Source organism: Bison bison, unplaced genomic scaffold (assembly GCF_000754665.1).
Source record: "Bison bison bison isolate TAMUID 2011002044 unplaced genomic scaffold, Bison_UMD1.0 scf7180017864370, whole genome shotgun sequence".
Lineage (NCBI taxonomy): Eukaryota > Metazoa > Chordata > Mammalia > Artiodactyla > Bovidae > Bison > Bison bison.
The window spans coordinates 1981343-2003262 of NW_011494942.1; the positions used below are offsets into that span (position 1 = coordinate 1981343).

Consider the following 21920-nt stretch of genomic DNA (forward strand, 5'->3'; position numbering starts at 1 on the left):
TAATAGATTCTTAATGGAAAGAATACAACATTGCAAAATGTGATACAAAGCATAGACCAAAAGAAATGTCAAAATATTGATCTCAAAATAAACAATTTCCTTTCTTTACAAACTGGCAACCAAAGGGAATGAATATTGTCCTTTGCATGTTAACTTGCTTTAACTCATTTACATAAAGCTACATATACATCAAGGGCTTGGCTGGTGACTCAAGACAGTAAAGGTTCCGCCTATAATGCAGGAGACCCCGGTTTCATCCCCTGGGTCTGGAAGGTTCCCTAGAGAAGAGAATGACTACCCATACTCCAGTATTCTTGCCTGGATAATTCCATGGACAGCAGAGCCTGGCGGGCTACAGTCCATGAAGTTGCAAAGAGCTGGACATGACTAAGCAACTAACACTTTTTTCACATATACATCATAGATTGCCATATTATTCAGAAGAGCAGGGAACACTTAGCCATCAAAGATCTTGTGTAACACTTTTGCCTCCAAACCCAAGAAGGAAGATCTCAGCATCCTGAAGAACTTTATACTGTCAAAAGTTTGCCTAGATTCACTTTCTGGGATTATCTTTATAGAAAGTTTCTCTTTGTTAGGATGAGTGGGTCTTATGGAAACATTTAGATACTAAATATCATAAACAAAATAACTTTTTGTGAATTTTATATAATCCATATTAAAAAGTACTACTAATATTGTTATAGTCATATTTTTTAAAATTATTTAATCAGAAGGGTTGGTAAATGGATCCATTACTTCATGACATAGATCATGTCTTTCTAAAGTAAATATCAGTCTTAAAATTGATCACTATCAAGAGAAGAAAAACTTTTTTCTTTTTAAAGCATATTCACTTTTAAATAGGAATGTAAACAGAATCTTATGGGATGACATTTTGTGAATTCTCTTTTATATTCTTTGACTCTGTGAAAACTGAAAAATACATTTCTCCCCACTACTTGCCTTGCAGAATGGCTGAAAAAACCTCATCTCATCTATCTGAAATGAATCCAATTTAATTCTGCTTGACCAAAAATCTGTTTCTATAGTTCTAAAACATGCAATCACCCTTCGGTATATAGGCATTGTAACTTAAGTGGCTCTGTGTTATCACTGAGGAAAATACACGTTGATTGAGAAAACAGTCCAGTATGGCTTTTGAAAACTAAATGACCCTCCCTGGCATACAACTGAGTAAGACAGTTGATAAAAGCAGGCAGTTATAGCCATTATGGAAGGAAGATGCCTCATCCAACCTGCAAAAATGGGTCAAAGGTTATAGTCTTAGACTGAGCATTACAAATCACTTTCCTATTGAAACTTCCAAGACTCATAATTCTAGCAAACACTTAAATTCTGTATATATCAATAATTTCTTTGTAGTTGGAGGGCAGTTAAAAATCAATTGTGAAGTAAAGGAAATTCACAATAAATTAGCCTGCTATTCAAAAATAAGCAATTTGATTTCTTCCCCAGTAGTCTCTCTTTCATACATTCACATTTTACTACCTGTAATCACAAACATATCCTTATGAGAGAATTTTAAAAGCTTTCAGTACAACTTTAAAACACTGTTGCCACAATTGAATATTTGTAGTATATTATTCTAAATTATTTAATTGCTATTATTGGTCTGCTGAAATCTGAAGATTTAAAATATCTATTTTTTAATCAACCTAGTAATCTTTTATTTAAGTCAATACCTCCTCAAATGAACCAAGTAATCACTAATTGATTAGATCATTTACTTCCATAAACCATTGCTATCTTTAAACATGTTATAGCTTATAAAAAAAGAGAGTCTTTTCATTGGCAATTAATGGGCAGTTAACTATTTTTCTTTTACATTACTTAATATTATAAAATGCATAAATTTTAATTTCTTCATTTTTAGGTGTTTAACTTGTAAATGAAATAGCTATTTTACACATATTTTCTTAACAAACATAATTTCTTACTACATAGCAAGTACTAATAAATAAAGCATATTAAAATGAGGCTGATACTTCCTTATTGGGGGATATATCTGGTTTATCTAAGAACTTAAGCAGCTGCAATTTCATTAATGATGAAGCAAGACTTCTGAGGAAAAAAAATCTGCTTAATTAAAATTTTATTCACAAGAATATTTCCAATTCTAAATGTCCTAGAATATCCTCTTTTGAATTATTTACTTAAAGGAAAAAGTTTATCATTGTTCTGTGTTTTGCTTTCCTATATCAGATTTGCTTGAATAACCTGCTTATTGTTAAATAAGCCACACACAATAAACACAACAACAAATCATTAATGAAGTAATATCTTAATTGAATTGTATACTTCTTGTACACTGTGACATTTAAAATTTTTTTCCCCTAAAAATTTAGACATAAGATTGAAAAATAAGCTCAGTGAATATTTTGGGTGAGGGCAGTTAGCCACATAATGTACAAAATATGTTGGCCCAAGACAGTTTTTAAATACCATATTTTGGGTCTTTGTACTCAGATAAACTAATAGTGCATTTTTTCTTATCAACAGTAGAAGAGTAGACTTATCGTTCATGACCAGACCCACGTGCCTTCCAATTCAAAATTTTCAGACTTCAAAATACAAGTGCTGTAGGTAATTTCTTTTTTAAGATTTTCAGAACTTGCTTTTATTTAATTTTGATAAAGTTTTGAGCTTGAACAAGGTCTTGCAGATACTTCATTAATTTACTTGTTCATTTAACTTAAAAAGTGAAAACCGTGTATAATGCTCAGACAATCCCCTTAGCTTGGTCTAGACCAAGGTTACTGGATCAAGACCATCAACCTAGCCACACACAAACCAATACAAAGTTTACCAAAGTTCACAAGCCACAAACCAACATTTAATCTTCAAATTGAATCCATTATATTAAGCAAGTCTCAAAACAGCCATAATGATTGAGATCAGAAGTAATCCCATTCTAGAAAAGACACACATGCAGAAAAGTCCACTTTCATAGTCACAGATTCAAAATGAAGAAATGAAATCCAGGTACTCACCTGGCTAACGGGTTCTTTCGTAGGGGGCTTTCCTCTTCTGGCTGTGCTAGTAGCCAGGGTCGTGGTGGTCTCCATAATTGACGTGGACATCTCTGACTGCATGGCAGTGGCTGTCGACTCAGTTGTCATAGAGGAAGGCACTTCACCAACCAGTCTCACATTTCCCACTATGGCGATGTTGGCATCATTTTCGGCTGCCATATTCAGAACTTTCAAGCCATTGTAGTAAAGCCCAGAGAGCTGACCCTGGAAGGGCTGGCCCTGCTCTTTCCCGCCAATTATTATGGTTGCTTGGCTATTGAAGATTGTGAGCTGACGCCCTGTAAAAATAATATTACATACATGCAAAAATGTTGATTGTGAACTCTACATTCTATAAAGGATGATAAAACAGATCTTTCATGGGGTGGATAATGAGAGCAATAAACTATAAGAGAGGCATTTGACTCATAATTCATTGCTTATAAATGAGGTGTCCATGAAATGCATAATCACTGGCAAATACTTATAAATTCTCAACTTATTGTAAATGTAGTGCCTTTGCTAAAAGACCAATCAAAGATATATATTATAAATCAATTTTCAGTGGATCACTTTCTCTTTTGCCTCAAGATCTCAAATCTAAATTGATAAATTAAAAATATGTAAGATATCTAACATTTCAAGTATTTGTCATTCTAAAATTACCACTGGCAGAAACTAGTCTATAGCAGCTGAAATCTAATTTAAATTTAATGTAAAAATTTCATAATTCACATAATGGTCACATGTATCCATATGCTTTTCTTTAGAAATATTTATTTTTTTGAATGCAATAGTCCATTGTTATTTGAATTATTCTACTTTTCTGGCAAATACACTGAAAAGAAACACATGGTTTACACTGAGTGTGTCAGAGACAAAACAAAGAAACAAAAACTCCAAAAAGATTTTTCTGATTGGCTTTCAGCAAGTCTATTAAAACAAAACAAATGAAAAAAAACACATAGCTTCAGATGTAAAAAGCGGCTTCAGGAATGATACACAAACCGATGGAGAAATTATGGCACATTTCCATTAAACAGCAATCCTCAGCAACAGTACCAAAATCATCAAATTGAGTATCCATTTTTAGCAGATTGCTCTCTGTTCATAAAAAGCATGCACACAACTTTAAGTTCAGTTTTAATTAGGGCTTGTTCCCAAATGCTCTTAGAAGGTTGCAAACGTTAAAGGGACTTCATTTTGACTGGCAATCCATATTGCCCACTATTTAAGATGCCTAGAGTTTAAACCAAGAGTTTTGTTTGTTTGTTTGTTTGTTTTTCAGGACCATAATAAAGATATCAGAACTACATATATTTTAGTTAATAATTTAGAGGCTGGAACATGTAATATAATCTATGAATGATTTATCATTTTGGGTTAATGCTTGCTGTGAGTACCTTCATAGATTGAGTTAGTGGATTATATTTAACAGTCCCTTTAACCTTAAGTTAACAGGGTAAGATTATTAAACAGCTGGTACGTCTAAAAATGTATAGAAAGTATTATACAAGGAATGCAAATATTACTATCTACATTTTACTGTTTTAAATCTGTTTTTAATTTAGTTTTACGGAAAATTTATTTTTTATGTTTATTAGTGTTACAATGAAGTACTACTTGGTTATGTTCAAATTATTTTTTTATTTGAAGTTTTAATCAATGTTTTTTACCTTTGTCGAGTAGCCATTCATCAACTACTCGACCAAGTCGATATGGAATTCGCTGTCTAGCAATCGCCAGGCGCTCGTTATCATTGTTTCCTTTAAAGTTTAAAGAGACATTTCATTGGTTAAAATCTGTAAGGTCAAAGGTTAAAAGTTAATACTTAAAGCTTGAGCTATACAGTTGCCACATGATTTTTTGAAATTTGGAATTTTAAAAAGTTCTACCTAGAACATTTCATGTTTCAGACTTGTCATTCATTCATTTATTTTATTTTAGCAAACAAAATTATTCCTATGTTAATTGAAAATTAGAAATCTGCATTTGAGCTAGGTTATTAAAACTTATGTTATAGACAGACCCGAACAACCAATTTAAACAGCATATAATAGCTTTGCAAAAAAATGACCGTTGATCTCAGGGTTTTGTCTTTTTGATGTTTCTTATTAACTAGTTAAACATGTTCAGGTGAAACAGGTTTAAGTTTTCAAAATACATTCAATCTCTTATTCCAGATTAGTAATTTATGAACACCAAACTTAATACCATCTTTGGCACACTGAAGCATCTAAAATAGGCCTAGCATACTTTATGTCCTATTCAGAAAAGAGAAATTCTTATTCATCTCATTTAAGGAAACCACAAAGTCTGAATAGTTCTTACATATTCCACAGAAATTGGTTTATCAACCACTTGGACATCATAAGGGAATGCATCTTGCATCATCCAAATATGTTATGATAGGAAAAGGCTTTGACAAAAGTGACTTTATTTGAGTGTCCTTCAGTTTCATTTAAAGCTTGACATGCTGAGGTGTACAACTTTGAAAAAAATTATATACTCAAATATTTGCTTTTTATTAAACTATTCTAAAAAAGGCATGATAGCTTCAGGAACAAACACAAGCCACAATAGTGGTTCCGTATTCATAGCTCTAACTATGTAGCAGCCTTGATACTTTGAACAAAAAATTAATCTAATAAAAACATAGTTTAAAATGACCTTGAGTATTGCTTGCAAATAGATGACTGTTTTCTTGATCTATAAAGCACTTAGGAAGAATCTAGGCTTCCATCTCAGCACTCAATTGTGTATATTGCCAGAAGTTTTTCTATTCTATGAAAATTAGTTAACATGGAGTCTTGCACTAAGGAATTTTAGTAATAGCTCAGATGGGAACTCAGAGGTGAAAGAAATGATGAATGGAAGTACTGCCCATAGGAAAAGACCAGAGCATTTTACTGGGGAAGAAAAAAGATATAAATTTTCTTACATTTAGAATAATTAATGTGTTTTCTTGGGCTGGTCTTATTATATACTGTACTTACCACAAAAAACCCACCATGATATTGGTCACATACTTTTAGAGAAAGAGAAAAGAACTTTCATTTAGACTTTATCAATTTGTCTTCTGAAGTTTAATATGACTGAAAATATTTCATACATTAGAATTTAACTGAAAGTACAAATATCAAAATGGAATCAAATATACAGTTTAATAAAAACACATATGTATTTCTCTGTATTATGAAGTTATTAAAATGTTAGAATATTTTTTTCCTATGGGAACATATATTGGTATATTGATAATTTTCTAAAAAGGATAATATAGCCTAAATTACAAGTCTATCTTCATTTTCAAAAAGTGTGTTCAATTTACATTCTCTTTTGCGTGCCTGTATACATATATATTTGGAAAAATATACTAAAATTTAATATTGGTTGTCTTATGGCAGCACATTTATTGATGAATGTGTTTTTGACTGATATATGATTTATGTAATGAACATGCTTATGCACATAATTTGATAAACTATTTTCAAAAACACATAATCTTTGCTCTATGGATTTCTTTGTTGACCAACACGCATACCAATTTACACTAGTATAATGCTCCTGACAACTTTATAATTATGTAGCTCTTTGTCCAAGTTTTTATGCTACAGTGTTCCCATCATCAGAAACGATTTAATATTCCCTCACACACCACCCAAGTCCAGACTACAAATAACCTCTTGCCAGTTACCACTACAATATATTAATAGATCTCTCTGGATCCTCTCTGCAATCAGTCCCACCCATTCTCCACACTGTCAGCTACTACCCAATCATGCTACTTGTCTATTGTAACCTGCCTGTTGCCTATAGGATAAAATATCAACCAACATGATGAGGTTTATGATGACTTCCATGATCTGGTCTCTTCCCACCTCCCCTTCCTCATCTCAAAGTGGTCATTGCCTTGCTCTCCTCTTTCCATCCTCATGGAAACTGAGACTTCTTTCAATTCTTCTAAAGCCCTCCTTTCACCTCTCTGGGCTTCTTCATTTGTACTCTCCTCTACTTGACTTTCTCTCACTCCCAGCTCATTCTCATCTTTCCTTAGCCAAACATGTCTCATTAAGGGAGTCTTCTTGGCAGGAACATTAGTTCTCAGGAGGTCTTCACTGATGTTCTCAAGTTAAATTAGGACACCTGAAAAAATACCTTCCTTGCACTTGATATATGCCCTATAGAAACAAGAACTAACCTTGTAATTGCACATTCAATAAATGCTTTCTCTCTGAACTCTGAAATTCCATGAAGTCAGGTATTATTTGTAGTGCTTACTGTTGCGTTTTCAGTGTGCACACAATACCTATCACACGAACTCCAAAGCAATATTTGTAGAATGAAGTAATAAAGGAAATCTTGTTTTAAATTCTGATAGCTTCCGTGGCACCATTATCTCGTCTTCACAGGCTAACAACATTCACAAGAAAGCAAACTCTTGTGCCCAGAGGATAGACTGCATGTAGCTAAGTTTCTCTTTGTACTCTTCAAAGGAAACATGTCAATTATAATTTTAGGTCTTTAATGATTTGAACATCCATTTAGCCAATCAGTTCATTATTTTTTAATAATAACTGCCCTATACCACAAAGTAGATAATCATAGTTATCATTAGTAGGGAAGGTAGAGAGAAACCCTCCCAGGTGGCTCAGTGGTAAAGAATCCACCTGCCAATTCAAGAGACACAGGACACGTGGGTTCAATTCCTGGGTCGGGAAGATCCCCTAGAGGAAATGGCAACCCAGTCCAGTATTCTTGCTTGGAAAATCCCATGGACAGATGAGCCCGGCCAGGTTACAGTACATAGGATTGCAAAGAGTTGGACATAACTGAGCATGCACACACACACACACACACACACACTCAAAGTAGAGAGAAAAGTCTTACATAATACAGATGGAGGAAATAGATGGCTTTTGAATGATATTGAAAAGAGTGCATAAAAGCACAAGAATACATATATACACATGCATACACACATACAGTTTGCCCTCATACCTTTAACTGGCACCCACAGAACAATTAACATGATTGCTATAGCACAATTTAAATCAGCAATAGCTTTGGAAGATTCTTGATGAGACTCAGCTTAAAAAACAAACAAAAAAACCCCACTGAAATCCCAATGAATAGCAAAGAGGTGATCTAACAAGAAGAAAAAATTAGAGTAGGCAGCAGAGATAGATATAAAATGACATGATAATATTTAAGAAAGATAGCCATACAAATGGGGTCATACAATCCTATAATTCCCGAATTTCAGATGCCTTTTAGTTGATAATAACTTTTAAATTGGAATATTTGATTTTGAAATCCAGTTTGTTGTTGTTCAGTTGCTAAGTCATGTCTGACTCTTTGCAGCCCCATGGACTGCAGCACACCAGGCTTCCCTGTCCTTCACTATCTCCCAGAGTTTGCTCAAACTCAGGTACACTGAATTGGTGACGTCATCCAACCATCTCATACTGTCATCCCCTTCTCCTCCTGCCTTCCAAGGACAGACTTTATTCTTGGTGTAATGGATAGGAAATTAGATGGTGCTTACTTCATTATATGTTGACTTTATTCTCTAAATTTTTTGTTCTTCTACTAGAATTAAAAAATTAATGTCTTTTCTTCAAAAAAATATATAAATACATTCAGTTCAGTTGTTCAATCATGTCCAATTCTTTGTGACCCCATGGACTGCAGCCCGCCAGGCTTCCCTGTCCATCATCAACTCCCAGAGCTTGCTCAAACTCATGTCCAATACATTATTGACAAGGACACATCTGATTATAGTAGAGTGACAGTATCCTTCTAACAGATGATTCCCAAACTCCTTCTAGTAGTGGGTAAGAAATAGCTCAGATTGTTTAAGTTTGCCAGGTATAAGCCCATATTTTGCGTCTACCTCATGATTTTCATTAACAAGTGGAACATGAAAAGTTATAAATTAGGTATATTATTCTAAGACACTGAGCTTCTCAGGTGGCGTTAGTGGTAAAGAACCTGCCTGCCAATGCAGGTAAGACATTAAGAGACCTGGGTGATCCCTGGGTTGGGAAGATGCCGTGGAGAAGGAAATGGCAACCCATTCCAGTATTCTTGACTGGAGAATCTCATGGACAGAGGAGCCTAGTGGGCTGCAGTCCATAGGGACACACAGAGTCGGACTGAAGCAACTCAGCAGCAGCATTCCAAGATATTGGCCTAAATGCCAATTCTTTACAAATTCATAGTGCTATATTATTTACAACATATCCAGTAACTCTGTGTGATTGTGTTAATTTTATTTAATCTTGTCCACATTTTGGTATACTTCTAAATTTTACATAAAATATAAAGGACATAAAAACAACCCATTTGATCAGGAAAGGTCAAAGATAAATATCATTTCTGATGACCTTTTCTTTGGAAAGTGTTGAGATTTGATACCAAGTGTGTTGGGATGTAGAAATATTACATGGGCTTTCTGTGGACGGTCAGAGGTTGCAGGTTTATACTGATAGAAGATATTTTTTAAAACGAAAATGTATCTGAAAATCCAAATCAAATCAAAGGTGAGAAGCTATTTTCATCTTCAAGTATCCTAAATCCAAGGTGAGAATAAAGCAGTAATGACCCACTTATCTAAGACTTTCTCATTTTGGAATAATAAAAATGGTCCAAGTAGAGTTTCAACTTTTTAAAAAGCGTGCAAATCAGCTACAGCAATCTATCGAGCAGATAAATTAGGCTTATAGAACCAGAACTTCTCACTGCATAAAGGATAATAATTTAGTCACATACTTCCTTTATTCTAATAAAAGTGGAATGAGGTTTTCTTTTTGATTTATTTTTTTTTATTCTTCAGTTAATTTTATATGGGTGAAACTTGGTACCTCCACTGAAAATGTCACCAGTAACATGTACGTCTATGTTAAAGTAATTTTTAAGTAATAAAAGAGTATGTAAATTTTGGTTTGTTTTTCTTTAAATTGAAGGATTTGGCAATTTTTAATTAATAAATTTAAAAATTGAAATATCATTGATTCCTAACATTGTATCAGTTTCAGGATTCAGTATTTTTGACAGGAAGCAGGCCCCATGTGGGGTTTCCCTGGTGGCTCAGTTGTAAAAACTCTGCCTGCCAATGCAGGAGAGGCAGGTTTGATCCCCAGGTGGGGAAGATTCCCTGGAGAAGGAAGTGGAAACCCACTCCAGTATTCTTGCCTGGGAAAACCTGTGGATAGAGGAGCCTACTGGGCTACAGTCCACGGGGTGGCAAAAGAGCTGGACACAGATTAGTGACTAAACAACAGGTCTTCATGGAGTAACACTACCACCAACTGATAGGTTCTAGCTCTAACTGGTGTGGCCACTTAGGTTTAAGGTACTAGGACTCAGTGGTAAAGAACTTGCCTGTCAATGCAGGAGATGTGGGTTCGATCCCTGTGTCAGGAAGATCCTCTGGAGAAGAAAATGGCAACCCACTCTAGCATTCTTGCCTGAGAATCCCATGGACAGAGGAGCCTGGTGGACTATGGCCCTCAGGGTTGCAAAACAGTCAGACATGACTTAGAGACTAAAAAAACAACAAGCTATGTATAATGGGGCATTTCAAACAAAGTTCCACAGGTGAAGAACAGAAAGGAAAATCTGATCATTCAGACTTCAGAGTGTAGCATCCTCAATTTTGATTGAATTCTGGATAGTTTTACTTTCCCATCTAACCAATAATATTTGGTCACAGTATAGTGTATTTATATATTTATTTTTTATAAATCAGCAGATGTCAAGGAAACAAGAGTAATTTCAAAGAATCAAGGTAAGCAGCAAGGAGTAATAAAACTCAAATCCTTGACTTGGAGTTAAATTTCATGGTGGGACTCAGAAAACAAAGGGAATAAAATTATAATCATATTTTTATGACTGTTGGTGAGGAGAGACAAGCTATATGAACTTCGCTAACATGTTTTTCTACTCTTATTTTCATAGATCTCCCCTGATGTGTAATTTCTCCTTGGAAATAAAAGTGGCAGTTTTTGATATGACATAGTAATATACGTGGAAAACAATAAGGAAAAGCAACACTATGAACCCAACATTTGTTCAGAATAATATGAAAGTGAAAACACAGATACTTGCTTCTTTTGAAGGCTTCTTAATTCCTACTCTTTTAAACACTGGGAAAGGAAACACAAAAGGGTTCCTAAAAGCTATACATATTGCAGAGAAGCTTAGGAGTCAACTTTTAGATTTTGTCTATAATTGAGAACATGGCATTTGGATATGCCTAGACCCATAAAGCAAAGTAAAAGTTCAACATAATTTTGAAAAATTACTCAGGTGTTAAAAGCAGAATCGTTATATAATTTCCAATGAAATGCTGTACTAGCAGTTGTTATACAAATCATACAATATAGTAGTACCTAATTTAGCTAGTAATATTCCAAATAAGTAGATTTTGAACATAATTGACACTCCTGAAGGGACAAAGTTGTTAAAAAAATGTAGATGTTCTAATGAAAATATTTGTCCTGTATATTACATAATTTGCTATGATTTTTGTTGGGTACATAACAAACATATACATCCTTTGGCTTCTGACTTCTCTAGTTTCATCTTGAAACCATGTATTTCTAACTCTTTAAATTCTAGTCACTGGACTTCTTTCAACTTCTACAAACAAGCTAATCCTCTGATGCCATTCACCTTGCTTTGCAAATTTCCTGCATCTCTGTGTACACGTCAGCAACCCCACTCACTCCCACATAAACACACATACATACACACACATCTGAGTCTGGCCAACTTATTTCTGCTTTTGATATTATTTATTATTTATCATAATTTATATATAATATAAACTATCATATAATTTATGATAAATACATATATTATTTGTGATAAGTTCCCTTTATGCTTGGATTTCATATTGCCTTTGTTTTTCCTTCCTTGTCCATCTCTTATCTCTGTTCTCATGCCACTCATTGGTGTCATGGATCCATGTCTACTCTTCCTAGACATACCTTAATTCCCCAAAAGTCTTTACTTTCCTTTTCTAGTTTCAATAGTCAAACCCTTTGTTTCTTTAGTATAGCTTAGGTAGACATTAAGAAAGCAATCTGATTCAATGAAGTCAGCATACAAGCACTGACTGTGTACTCAAAGTACTGTGTCAAGCATACATGCTTGGACTTTGGCTGGAGAGTCAAGGGCCAAATTAAAAAAGTTAGATGGAAATTCAACATAATACATAACTTGGTATCCATCTACAATAAACCACCGTTTGAATTGTAGTTGCCACAGAAGTTTACAGAAGAAAATGGATTAGAACAAAGAAGGTGTGACAGAACACACAGGATTTTACCTAGATTGCAAATAATCTAAATCTTATTGAAATTACAACCAGATAAAAAATGTATTGTAATGTGGATAGTAATCTTCAAAAGGTTGATAAGTAATTATTCTCTGTAACTTCATAAAACTCTACACTCCTACATCTATTTTAAAATCAATACATTCTCTAACAGAATATATTTTGACTCAAGATAATTACAGATATGAATAAAAGTGGTTAAAATACTTCTGTCATGCAAAGTGAAATACGTAATACACATAATGTTAGGACCATTAAGTAAAACACTATGTCAGTTGGCAAGAATTTGAGGGTAATAGGCAGAAATGAAAATATTTGTGTTAGGGTGGAGGGATGATGAGTGATCTTTTCCAAAATTTAATTAAATATTGTTGATATATTTATAAACACTGTAATTTTGCCCCTACTATTTCTTTAAAAAGAAGCATTTTCTATAAATTAAATGTAGTATCTTAACACAATGTTATAGCAAGAGAGGGTGGCACACTCAAGTGCCCTGCCAATCAGCCCACTTGCACAGCTGAAGAAAGAACAGGCTGCTCAAGGAGGGAAATACTCTGTTCATAACTAATGCTTCACAGGGCACCCCAGTTCTTTCTGCAGAACAGCAGGCCTTTGTATCCAGTTAAATAATATCTTCATGTGAGACTGCTGTTATGCTGAACATAGAAAACCATAAGCTATCTATGCAGGCTTTAACAGTGCTTTGGGGAAGAAATTAGAAGCTTAGCGTATTTCTAACTGGCTTAAGAAATTTCTCCCTTCATGTCCCTTTGTTATGTGGAAATACATTAAGATATCTAGTGTGCCTTTATAGAAAGTTTTTTGTGAGCATATGTTCCTACTAGCTACTTAAATTCAAAATTTTACTTCGGATATTGTTCCATCAAAAGAATTAGAAATAAAGGTAATCTTGTGAACTTTGGGTCTCACTGCCTATGTGTAATGAACAGTGATTTATAGGTTCTTCCCTAAGCCTTCTAGGATGTTGGATTCCTAATACAAAAACAAAAACAAAAAAAAAACTGGAGTATCATATCAAAAACCAGAAGTGGAAAAAAAAGAAATGAAAGCATCAGGGAGAAGCAGATAAGAAAATATAGAACATACTCTGATAAATTAAGGGTCATACTCTGTTATCACGCATACTAAAGAGTTATTTTGTACTAGCTGTGTTGAAACAGACAGGGCCACTGATGGATATCACTCAGTGGAGAGAATAAGAAAAATGAAATGTAAGAACATCCCCACATTACCTTACAAATGGCATTTTGCAATTTTCCCAGATATGAGAACCTTATGCCCTTTCTAAATCGCAATGTCAACATTTAAGCTTATCCACCCTAATAAGAACTTACATATATACTCGCTCATCCTTCTTTTCCGGGTTATTTATTTCTGAAAATCAGAGAAGTACGTGTACAGATGGATTTTCTACCTTCTCATATCAACCTTGACTTTTAGTCTATTCTTCTTAGTATTTAGACTGGTCTGTGGGAGAGGAAATAAGTAAATGTCTCAAAGATGGTCTGATATAGCCTGAAAATGGTATTGAGAAAGTTCCTTATCCTCTAGTGAAAAAAAATATGTCTGATTTCTACTGCATTCTAACTGTTTTCAATGGACTTCATTCTCTCTTTTCTAAAAGTAATTAGAATGCAGGGAGATTTTTTTTCTTCATTTAGAAAGATGAGGTTTCTCTACTGTACACAAATTATTTAAGATTAAATGCCCTGCAAGTGCAGAGGATAGGCTAAGATACAGCTGTTGGATCGATGCCAGTCTCTTCAATTTCATAAAATATAAAACCTCTTAAATAAAATAATCATTTTTCTTTTGTAGGCAAATAGAACACTGTAAATTTGAACTAAAAACCCTAATAACTTTCCCTCAATAAAATTTTATTTTGGTTGTCAGAAATTATTTCTTAGAAGAAAGTGCCAGTGTGATCAGATTCATTGTAGAATGAGATCTCTTGGTATTTAAGATATTGAACTCTAATGCCTGGGTTCAAATCCTGGCTTTACTATTAACTAGCTGGGTAACTCTGAACCAGGAGCATAACACCTCTGAATAACAGTTTTGTTATCTGTAAAATAAGTGTTTATAAGAATAAGTGACACAATATTTACAACATATATAAATCTCTTAGCACAGTGCCTTGAACAGATAACCATTCAGTAAATATTAACTATTACATTGTGTTTGTGTCATTATTTGTCATCTGGTAAAATCTGCTTAATATGACACATCTAGAAATATAAAGGTCATGGAAATTCTTTCTCACCCATCTGAGCTCAGGAAGGTAGCTGACGTAGGTGTGAAAAGAGTAGAAAACAAATCTGTTTTTCTTTCCTAGGACAAATAAAGGCCAAGGAACTAGACTTATAAGTGATGTCCTGAACCCCATAGGTGCTTTGTCAAAATCACTGCGTTTTTCTCTCAAGCAATGTCAGCTCCTTTCTCAGAGGTTTATGCATGACTACCTGTAAGCCAGTGGGAACAACTGAAAGGAGGTCAAAGGAAAAACACAATTTAGGGGTCCACCATCTGTTCTGTGCAGCAGTGTAGTAACAAAGATGCTCCTGGAATAAGAAAACATTTGATATCACTGAGGTCTCTAAATGACATTTTAATCTGTGTATTAACACTTCTAGGAGATGTACTGCAAACAGAACATCTTTAACTCTTCTTCCTCCTCTCCCCCTAAAATGCTTGTGGCAAAGAAGGGTCATAGAAACTATAAACAGAAGTGGATATTGTTTGGCCTAAAGCAACTTAGTCCTACTACCTGTAACATGAGGTCAGTGGACAGTGAGGCCCGCAAGACATCTTCAACGCTAATGACTGACAGCCCCAAGTTTAAGGTAGAACCAGGAAGACACGCATTATGCCATCTGTTAAAACATGCTATCTGTTGGGTTTTATGATGGATTTAATTTTAGAGCCATTAAAAACAAAATATCATCAATGTTTCTAATGCTGAAAATTTCTTTGAAGTGTATGAAATCTTTGAATCGGCAAGGTTTTTTCTTTTCTTCCTCCTCTTTTTTTTTTTTTTTAAACTATCTCATAGTCTTTGGGAAATGTAAGAAGACTTTCAATCATCCTACAGAAAGACCTTTATAATTAAGCCATTACATTTTTTCTGATTTTTTTAATGTTATAAACTTGTCTTTTTTTTTCTTTCAGCTGAACAGACACACACACCTCTCACCATGTAGACAGTCGTCTTGCTTCTTTCTAACCACCCACCAAAGCATGTCACTGCTCTGACAACCATTTCAAGAGGAGAAAGGCTGACAGAGATTAGATTTTAGGAGCTTTCGATTTTATAAAAAGTGGGTAAGAGACTAGGAGAGAGAGTATAATATGACATTTGAAAAGAGAAGAGGTTTACCTCCTCTTTGTTTTAAATGCTTAGCGCTAGAGAAATGAGAGGACAATTTTAAGAGGGAATCTAAAGCACTTCTTCAAATCAATTGGTGGGTGCTCTTTGCAAACCTCTTTGTCCCAAATTTAGCTAAGTAAAATCTTTTCTCTGGTATCTCAAACACCTGTGATCTAGGGAACTGTACTTTGGGAGGTATTCCTGGTTCAGGAAACATCCTCATGAGACTTCCCATCCAATAAAATCTGACAAGAACAGAGTTAAACATCTGCCGCTAGTGACCCAAGTCTAACTCCCAGCGTGGGTGAAGATCACTCACTGAGATCCAGGCATCCTACAGAATGTAGTAGGTAGAGTAGTTCATTGCATCACTTCAAATAAGACCATGAATTTCTCCACTGCCCTCAGTATTCCCCTTTAAACTTAAGTCAACTGTGACTTCTAGTGGATTCCTACTCAGAGAATGGAATGGAGAGACGAGCAAAAGTATAAATCAGCCAACAAAGTTTAAGCTGATGCTCTGTTAGTAAGAACAGCTGGAATTGACCCACTCACATGTTCTTCTATGTCATTCTGCAACCCCTCTATAGTTACATCATGTCATTTTCAAGGATAGGGCTAAACTAGCTGGGCCATACAACTCTGACCTAATTAACACTTCATTACATTTTTTCCTTAAGTCTTTGAAATCTAACTGGCACCTTGCAGTAACTTCAGTGGAAATCAACAGTTTGTAGTTATCCTCCACTCAAGAACCCTTCAAACACTTCCAAACTGTTATGACTTGTGTTCCCCCAAAATTCCTATGTTGAAGCCCTAATGCCCAGTACCTCAGAATCTGACTGTATTCAGAGATAGGGCTTTTAAAGTTAGGATTAAATTGATTCCTTTTTAATAAGCACTAATTCAATCTAGCTGGTGTCCTTGTAAGAATAAGAAGACACAAAAAGATGCCTCTGAACATGCTTCTGCATGTGAACAGAGAGAAAGGACCACAGGAAAACTGAGAGAGAAGGCAGCTATTTTCAGTCCAAGGAGACAAGCTTCAGAGGAAATCAACCCTGCTAACATGGGGACCTTGACTTCTATTCTCCAGAACTGTGAGAAAATAAGTTTCTGCTGTGTGAGCCCCCCAGTCTGTGGTATTTTGTTACGGTGGCCCTAGCAAATTAATCTAGGGATGATTTAAAATCATATATTGTTGGCTTATTCAAACACCTTTAGTGTTAAGCAGATGTGACTATATTTTGCCACTAATTGCCAAAAGGGCTAGAAATAAGTACTTTTGGATTTGCAATTTAATAAAGTTCTTAAATATCCATTTTAATTTCTAATTCTGGTTAAATAATTTATCTTGTCCTTTTCTGTATTTGCTGCATATCATAATATTCTGCAACACAATTCTGGTACTTAAGCATAGTTACCAAACAAAGTCTACCAATTTACATATTACATTAGGTTAAAAGATAATGATGAAATTGACTTTAGCATGAGGTATATATATGTTTCGGGGCTTTCCAGGTGGCACAGTGGAAAAGGATCTGCCTGCCAATGTAGGAGAGGCAAGAGATGTGAGTTTGATCCTTGGATAGGGAAGATCCCCTGGAGTAGGGAATGGCAACCCACTCAATATTCTTGCCTGGAAAATTCCATGGACAGAGGAGCCTGAAGGGCTACAGTCCATGGGGTTGCAAAGAGTCAGACAGGACAGAGCACATGTGCTTGTGCATGGTATATAGAACAACTTTTACAAAAGGAGCTATTTAACCTTTCATATAGATAAATAAAATTTTTCAAATTAAAAAAAATTATTTGAAATCCATTTTCTTTAGTTTGTGACTCCTATAGCTTCATGAGCATAGACCACTGCAGTACTATTAAAAATGTAGTTTTGGCATTCAACTTCTAATGCATTTTACTGCACAAAATAAATCTCTACTAATATTAATGGTTCAATAAGGTAAGATTCTTTTATTGAAATATACTGGTTTTCTTCAAATTGGCAAATATTTTGAGATCACCAAATGTTTATTGTGCCCACGTTCAAAACTGTAGATCAATTCTAAGTCCCAGAGGACATAGCCTATATTACTCATACAAATTTCTATTCTTAGAAACTGCCTGAGGAGGCTTTTAAAATAAACACAAAAATGATTCTGTGAGACAGTAATTAGATTTTTGGGCCTTGCCAAAAGCCATACCACCACCAACAAAAAATAGCAACTTTGACTGTTAACTTGAAATATTTATCATGTAATCAAAACTGGATGGATATCTTACTCTATTCTCGTTCTCTTTTAGGGCTTATCACTAAAGAATGAGCCAGGGCCAATTTCAAACGTCTGTGAAGTAGTCCTGCCATAGGGTGAGATCCTCTGCTGAAAGTCTTCAGGGACAGTAGAAGGCCTGGTGAATGGATAACTATACTAATTGGAGCTAAAACAGAAAGACTTGCATACTCAGCAGCTTCAGTTGTGTCAGACTCTTTGTGACCCTGTCCATGGGATTTTCCAGGCAAGAATACTGGAATGGGTTGCTATTTCCTCTGCCAGGGGATCTTCCCAACTGAGGGATTGAACTCACGTCTCTTGCATTGCATGCAGATTCTTTACTGCTGAGCCACCAAGGAAGCCCATCATAATATCATCTCAAGGTCCCTCCTATTTCCTGAGAAATTGGACTTACCATCACCACTTTTACCTATAGAATCAGACTGCAATATACCTTTCCATCTGCTTTTGGTTTGGGAAAATGCTTGGTAGAAGGGAGCAGAAAAGTTTTGCCACTGACCTTGACTTCTGCTTTCTTCTAATGTACCTGGAGTCTGAAGAAGAGCCATGCCTTCGTTCTCAACATCAGTGTCTTTCCCTCTCCACTCCCCGTGCTATAGTCCAACCAACATCTGGACTGCAGTAGCACCTGCTACTTTAGCGCTAGACATTCATTCTGGCCCCCACCAGTGTATTTTCTACTCTTTAAGTGGAGGGGTTATTTGAAATAATGTGTTCTCTCCAACAAACTGTAAACTCATGAGAAGAACCGTGTCTGTTTCTGGTCACCTCTGTATTCCCTGCAGAGGACCAGGCACATAGGAGGTATTAAAGGAAGGTTTTTGAATGAGTAACTAGATAAATGAATGAACTGTACCCTCCCAGGCACTTTTCTCTTTAACTATCCTTTGCCCTTCGCCTTATCATACCAAATCTCTCCACCTTGGGATCTATCAGGCCTATCTCATGCTCCCAGCCTCTTCCCCATTAAGAGGGGAAACTTATTGATTCTATTCTCCATTCTAATACAAATTTAGTGATTCTAGTCTCCATTCTCTCCCAATCCTGCTTTTCAAAAGGGAAAATAGGTAGCCACAGCAGAGATTGCTTTTCTAATTAATACATTGGGAAAACAAAAGAAATAGTTGGTTTATATATGAAGTCAATTCCCTTCATGAAATTTGACACAATGACTCTGCTAACTATTTGTAGGGACACAATAGTTCTAGTTTGGATAGCAAAACTGGGAGTCAAAAAAGGCATAGGACTACTAATCTTTTTTAAGAATCTGCTGGGCATTTTGAGGAGAAACATCACATATAAGCTCTCAGACATAAGTGAGTGCATTGTATGTTCAATATTACATCAAAAAATAGACAAAATTGCAGATATGCTGCAATATATGTTATAATAACTTGGTATTTAATAAAGTTGATGCCAAAAGAGGTCTATGCAAAATATGTTTCACTCTTTAGCTGGCAGTGTGGTATACTAAAAAAAAAAAACCTCTGATCTAAAAAAAAGCAAGGTAAAAGGTCCCAAGCCTGTCACTAATGACATGCATAGCCAGAGATACTTTATTTGACCAGACTTTAAAACAAAGATTTTAGGTTGCCACACTTTTTATGTGATGACAAAGAAATTTTACCTCATGACTAGGGAAAGGGTCACAACAGAGCATACTATCAAGAATACACAGCTTTTCACACACTCGACGTTGGTCACAATAACATAGGTGAAAATTATAGCACGTGTAGCTGACATATTTCTCATTAAAAAAGAAAAGTCTCCTTTTAATAGTTCCAAGAAAGTTTCCAGTTTCAAATCTGTGAAAGCTTGATTTTTCTATATATTTAAACTATAGGGCTATTAACATTTATGGAAAGAGATAATCAAATCTATTTGATTTTATAAGGATTAAAAAAATCTCAGGTTCAACTCTCAGTAATGTACTCAATTCAAAGACATGTTAACATTCCAAGTGTCATCACATCTGTAAAATGGGGATAAATTGCAAGATTACTTGTAAGAATGAAGGTCCATCTAGTCAAGGCTATGGTTTTTCCAGTAGTCATGTATGGATGTGAGAGTTGGACTATAAAGAAAGCTGAGCGCTGAAGAATTGATGCTTTTGAACTGTGATGTTGGAGAAGACTCTTGAGAGTCCCTTGGACTCCAAGGAGATTAAACTAGTCAATCGACTAAGGAAATCAGTCCTGGGTGTTAATTGGAAGGACTGACATTAAAGCTGAAACTCCCATACTTTGGCCACCTGACACAAAGAGCTGACTCACTTGAAAAGACCCTGATGCTGGGAAAGATTGAAGGCGAGAAGAGAAGGGGATGACAGAGGATGAGATGGTTGGATGGCATCACCGACTCAATGGACATGAGTTTGAGTAAACTCCAGGAGTTGATGATGGACAGAGAGGCCTGGTGTGCTGCAGTCCATGGGGTCACAAAGAGTCAGACACGACTGAGCGACTGAACTGAACTGACTGAAAACACCTGAGAACATGTTCTGGTACACAGTCATTGTTAACGCTATGATGGCTATTATTGCTTTCACAGACTGCATAGAATCACAGACCGGCAGGAATGAAATCGACTTTAAAACTAGAATCTGGTCCAATTCTCAACCTGTTCAGTTTGTGTTTGATAACCTTGAGAGATTGGTCTCTTGAGCACAAGAGAATTAGAGAATAAGAAAGGTGCTGTGGTTCATTAAGAGTTGAAGTAAATTATCTCATAAAACTACTATTGTTTATGTTATTTACTTTTTAAAGGAAATAAAAAAGTAAATAAAGAATATTATCACACATTATGAGCAAATACAATAGACCTTAGTGTTTGGATTTGTTTTGGTTTGGTTATACATTAAAATACTCTAGATGCAATCAATCATTAAACTTAGTTTTTCTAATAAATGGCTTTTAGGTATATTCAATATAGACAAATAACAGTCAAGTTCAAACTATGAAACTGAAATTAAAAATACAGCAAAAAACAAACAGCTATAATCTTCGGTTTCCTATTGCAAAGGTAAGAAATTGGTAACATTATGAATGCTACATAGAAAAATGTAAATTGGAAAAATCATATTTAAAAAAAAGTCTAATGTATAAAAACAAAAAATAAAATATGAAAAATAAGATTCCAAAGTGGAAAACATGAGACCTGAGAGAAAGACATTTGATTCTACTACATAGCTCTCTTCTCAGCATCCCTGTTGGCTCAGCTGGTAAAGAATCCTCCTACAATTCAGGAGACCTGAGTTGGGAATATCCCCTGGAGAAGGAAATGGCAACTTACTCCAATATTTTTGCCTGGGAAATCCCATAGATAGAGGAGCCTGGCGGGCTATAGTCCAAGGGGTCACAAGAGTCAGACATGATTTAGTGACTAAATCACCCCTACAAAACTCTTCATCCCCACAAATTCTACTCCTTCTGTAGTCCACTTTGGGGAGTCACTGAAGGATTGAGGAGCAGGAAGAGATATATATCAAAGTAATGTAAGGAAGATAAGCATCTAGGCCATATACTGAATGGGTTAACATAAGGAATATAGTCTATAGCTGATACTCCCCTTCATGTATCACAGCCTTCTCGTGGCAAAGGGGCTTTTGTAATTCAATGAAGCTATGAGACATGCTGCATAGGGCCATCCAAGGCAGATGGGTCATAGTGAAGAGTTCTGACAAAATGTGGTCCATTGGAGGAGGAATGGCAATCCACTCCAGTCCTCTTGCCTGGAGAACCCCACAGGCAGTATGAAAAGGCAAAAAGATATGACACTGGAAGATGAGCCCCCGAGGCTGGTCCAATACACTACTGGGGAAAAGTTGAGGGCAATTACCAGTGGCTCCAGAGAGAATGAGG

General features: G+C 35.4%; 1 protein-coding gene across 15 annotated transcripts in view; it reads right to left on the minus strand.

Annotated features, from left to right (window-relative positions):
* The window catches only part of NRXN1 (neurexin 1), a 1228156-nt gene that overhangs the window by 153829 nt on the left and 1052407 nt on the right, over positions 1 to 21920 (minus strand). For 11 of the 15 annotated variants that reach the window (XM_010855913.1, XM_010855911.1, XM_010855904.1 and 8 more), the window contains 2 exons: positions 4712 to 4801; positions 3015 to 3334 (listed from right to left, as the gene is read on the minus strand). In XM_010855913.1, the coding sequence (XP_010854215.1) occupies positions 3015 to 3334; positions 4712 to 4801 (410 nt within the window). The remainder of the gene's footprint in view (positions 1 to 3014; positions 3335 to 4711; positions 4802 to 21920) is intronic. The other 4 variants (XM_010855914.1, XM_010855916.1, XM_010855909.1 and 1 more) reach the window with 1 other exon arrangement.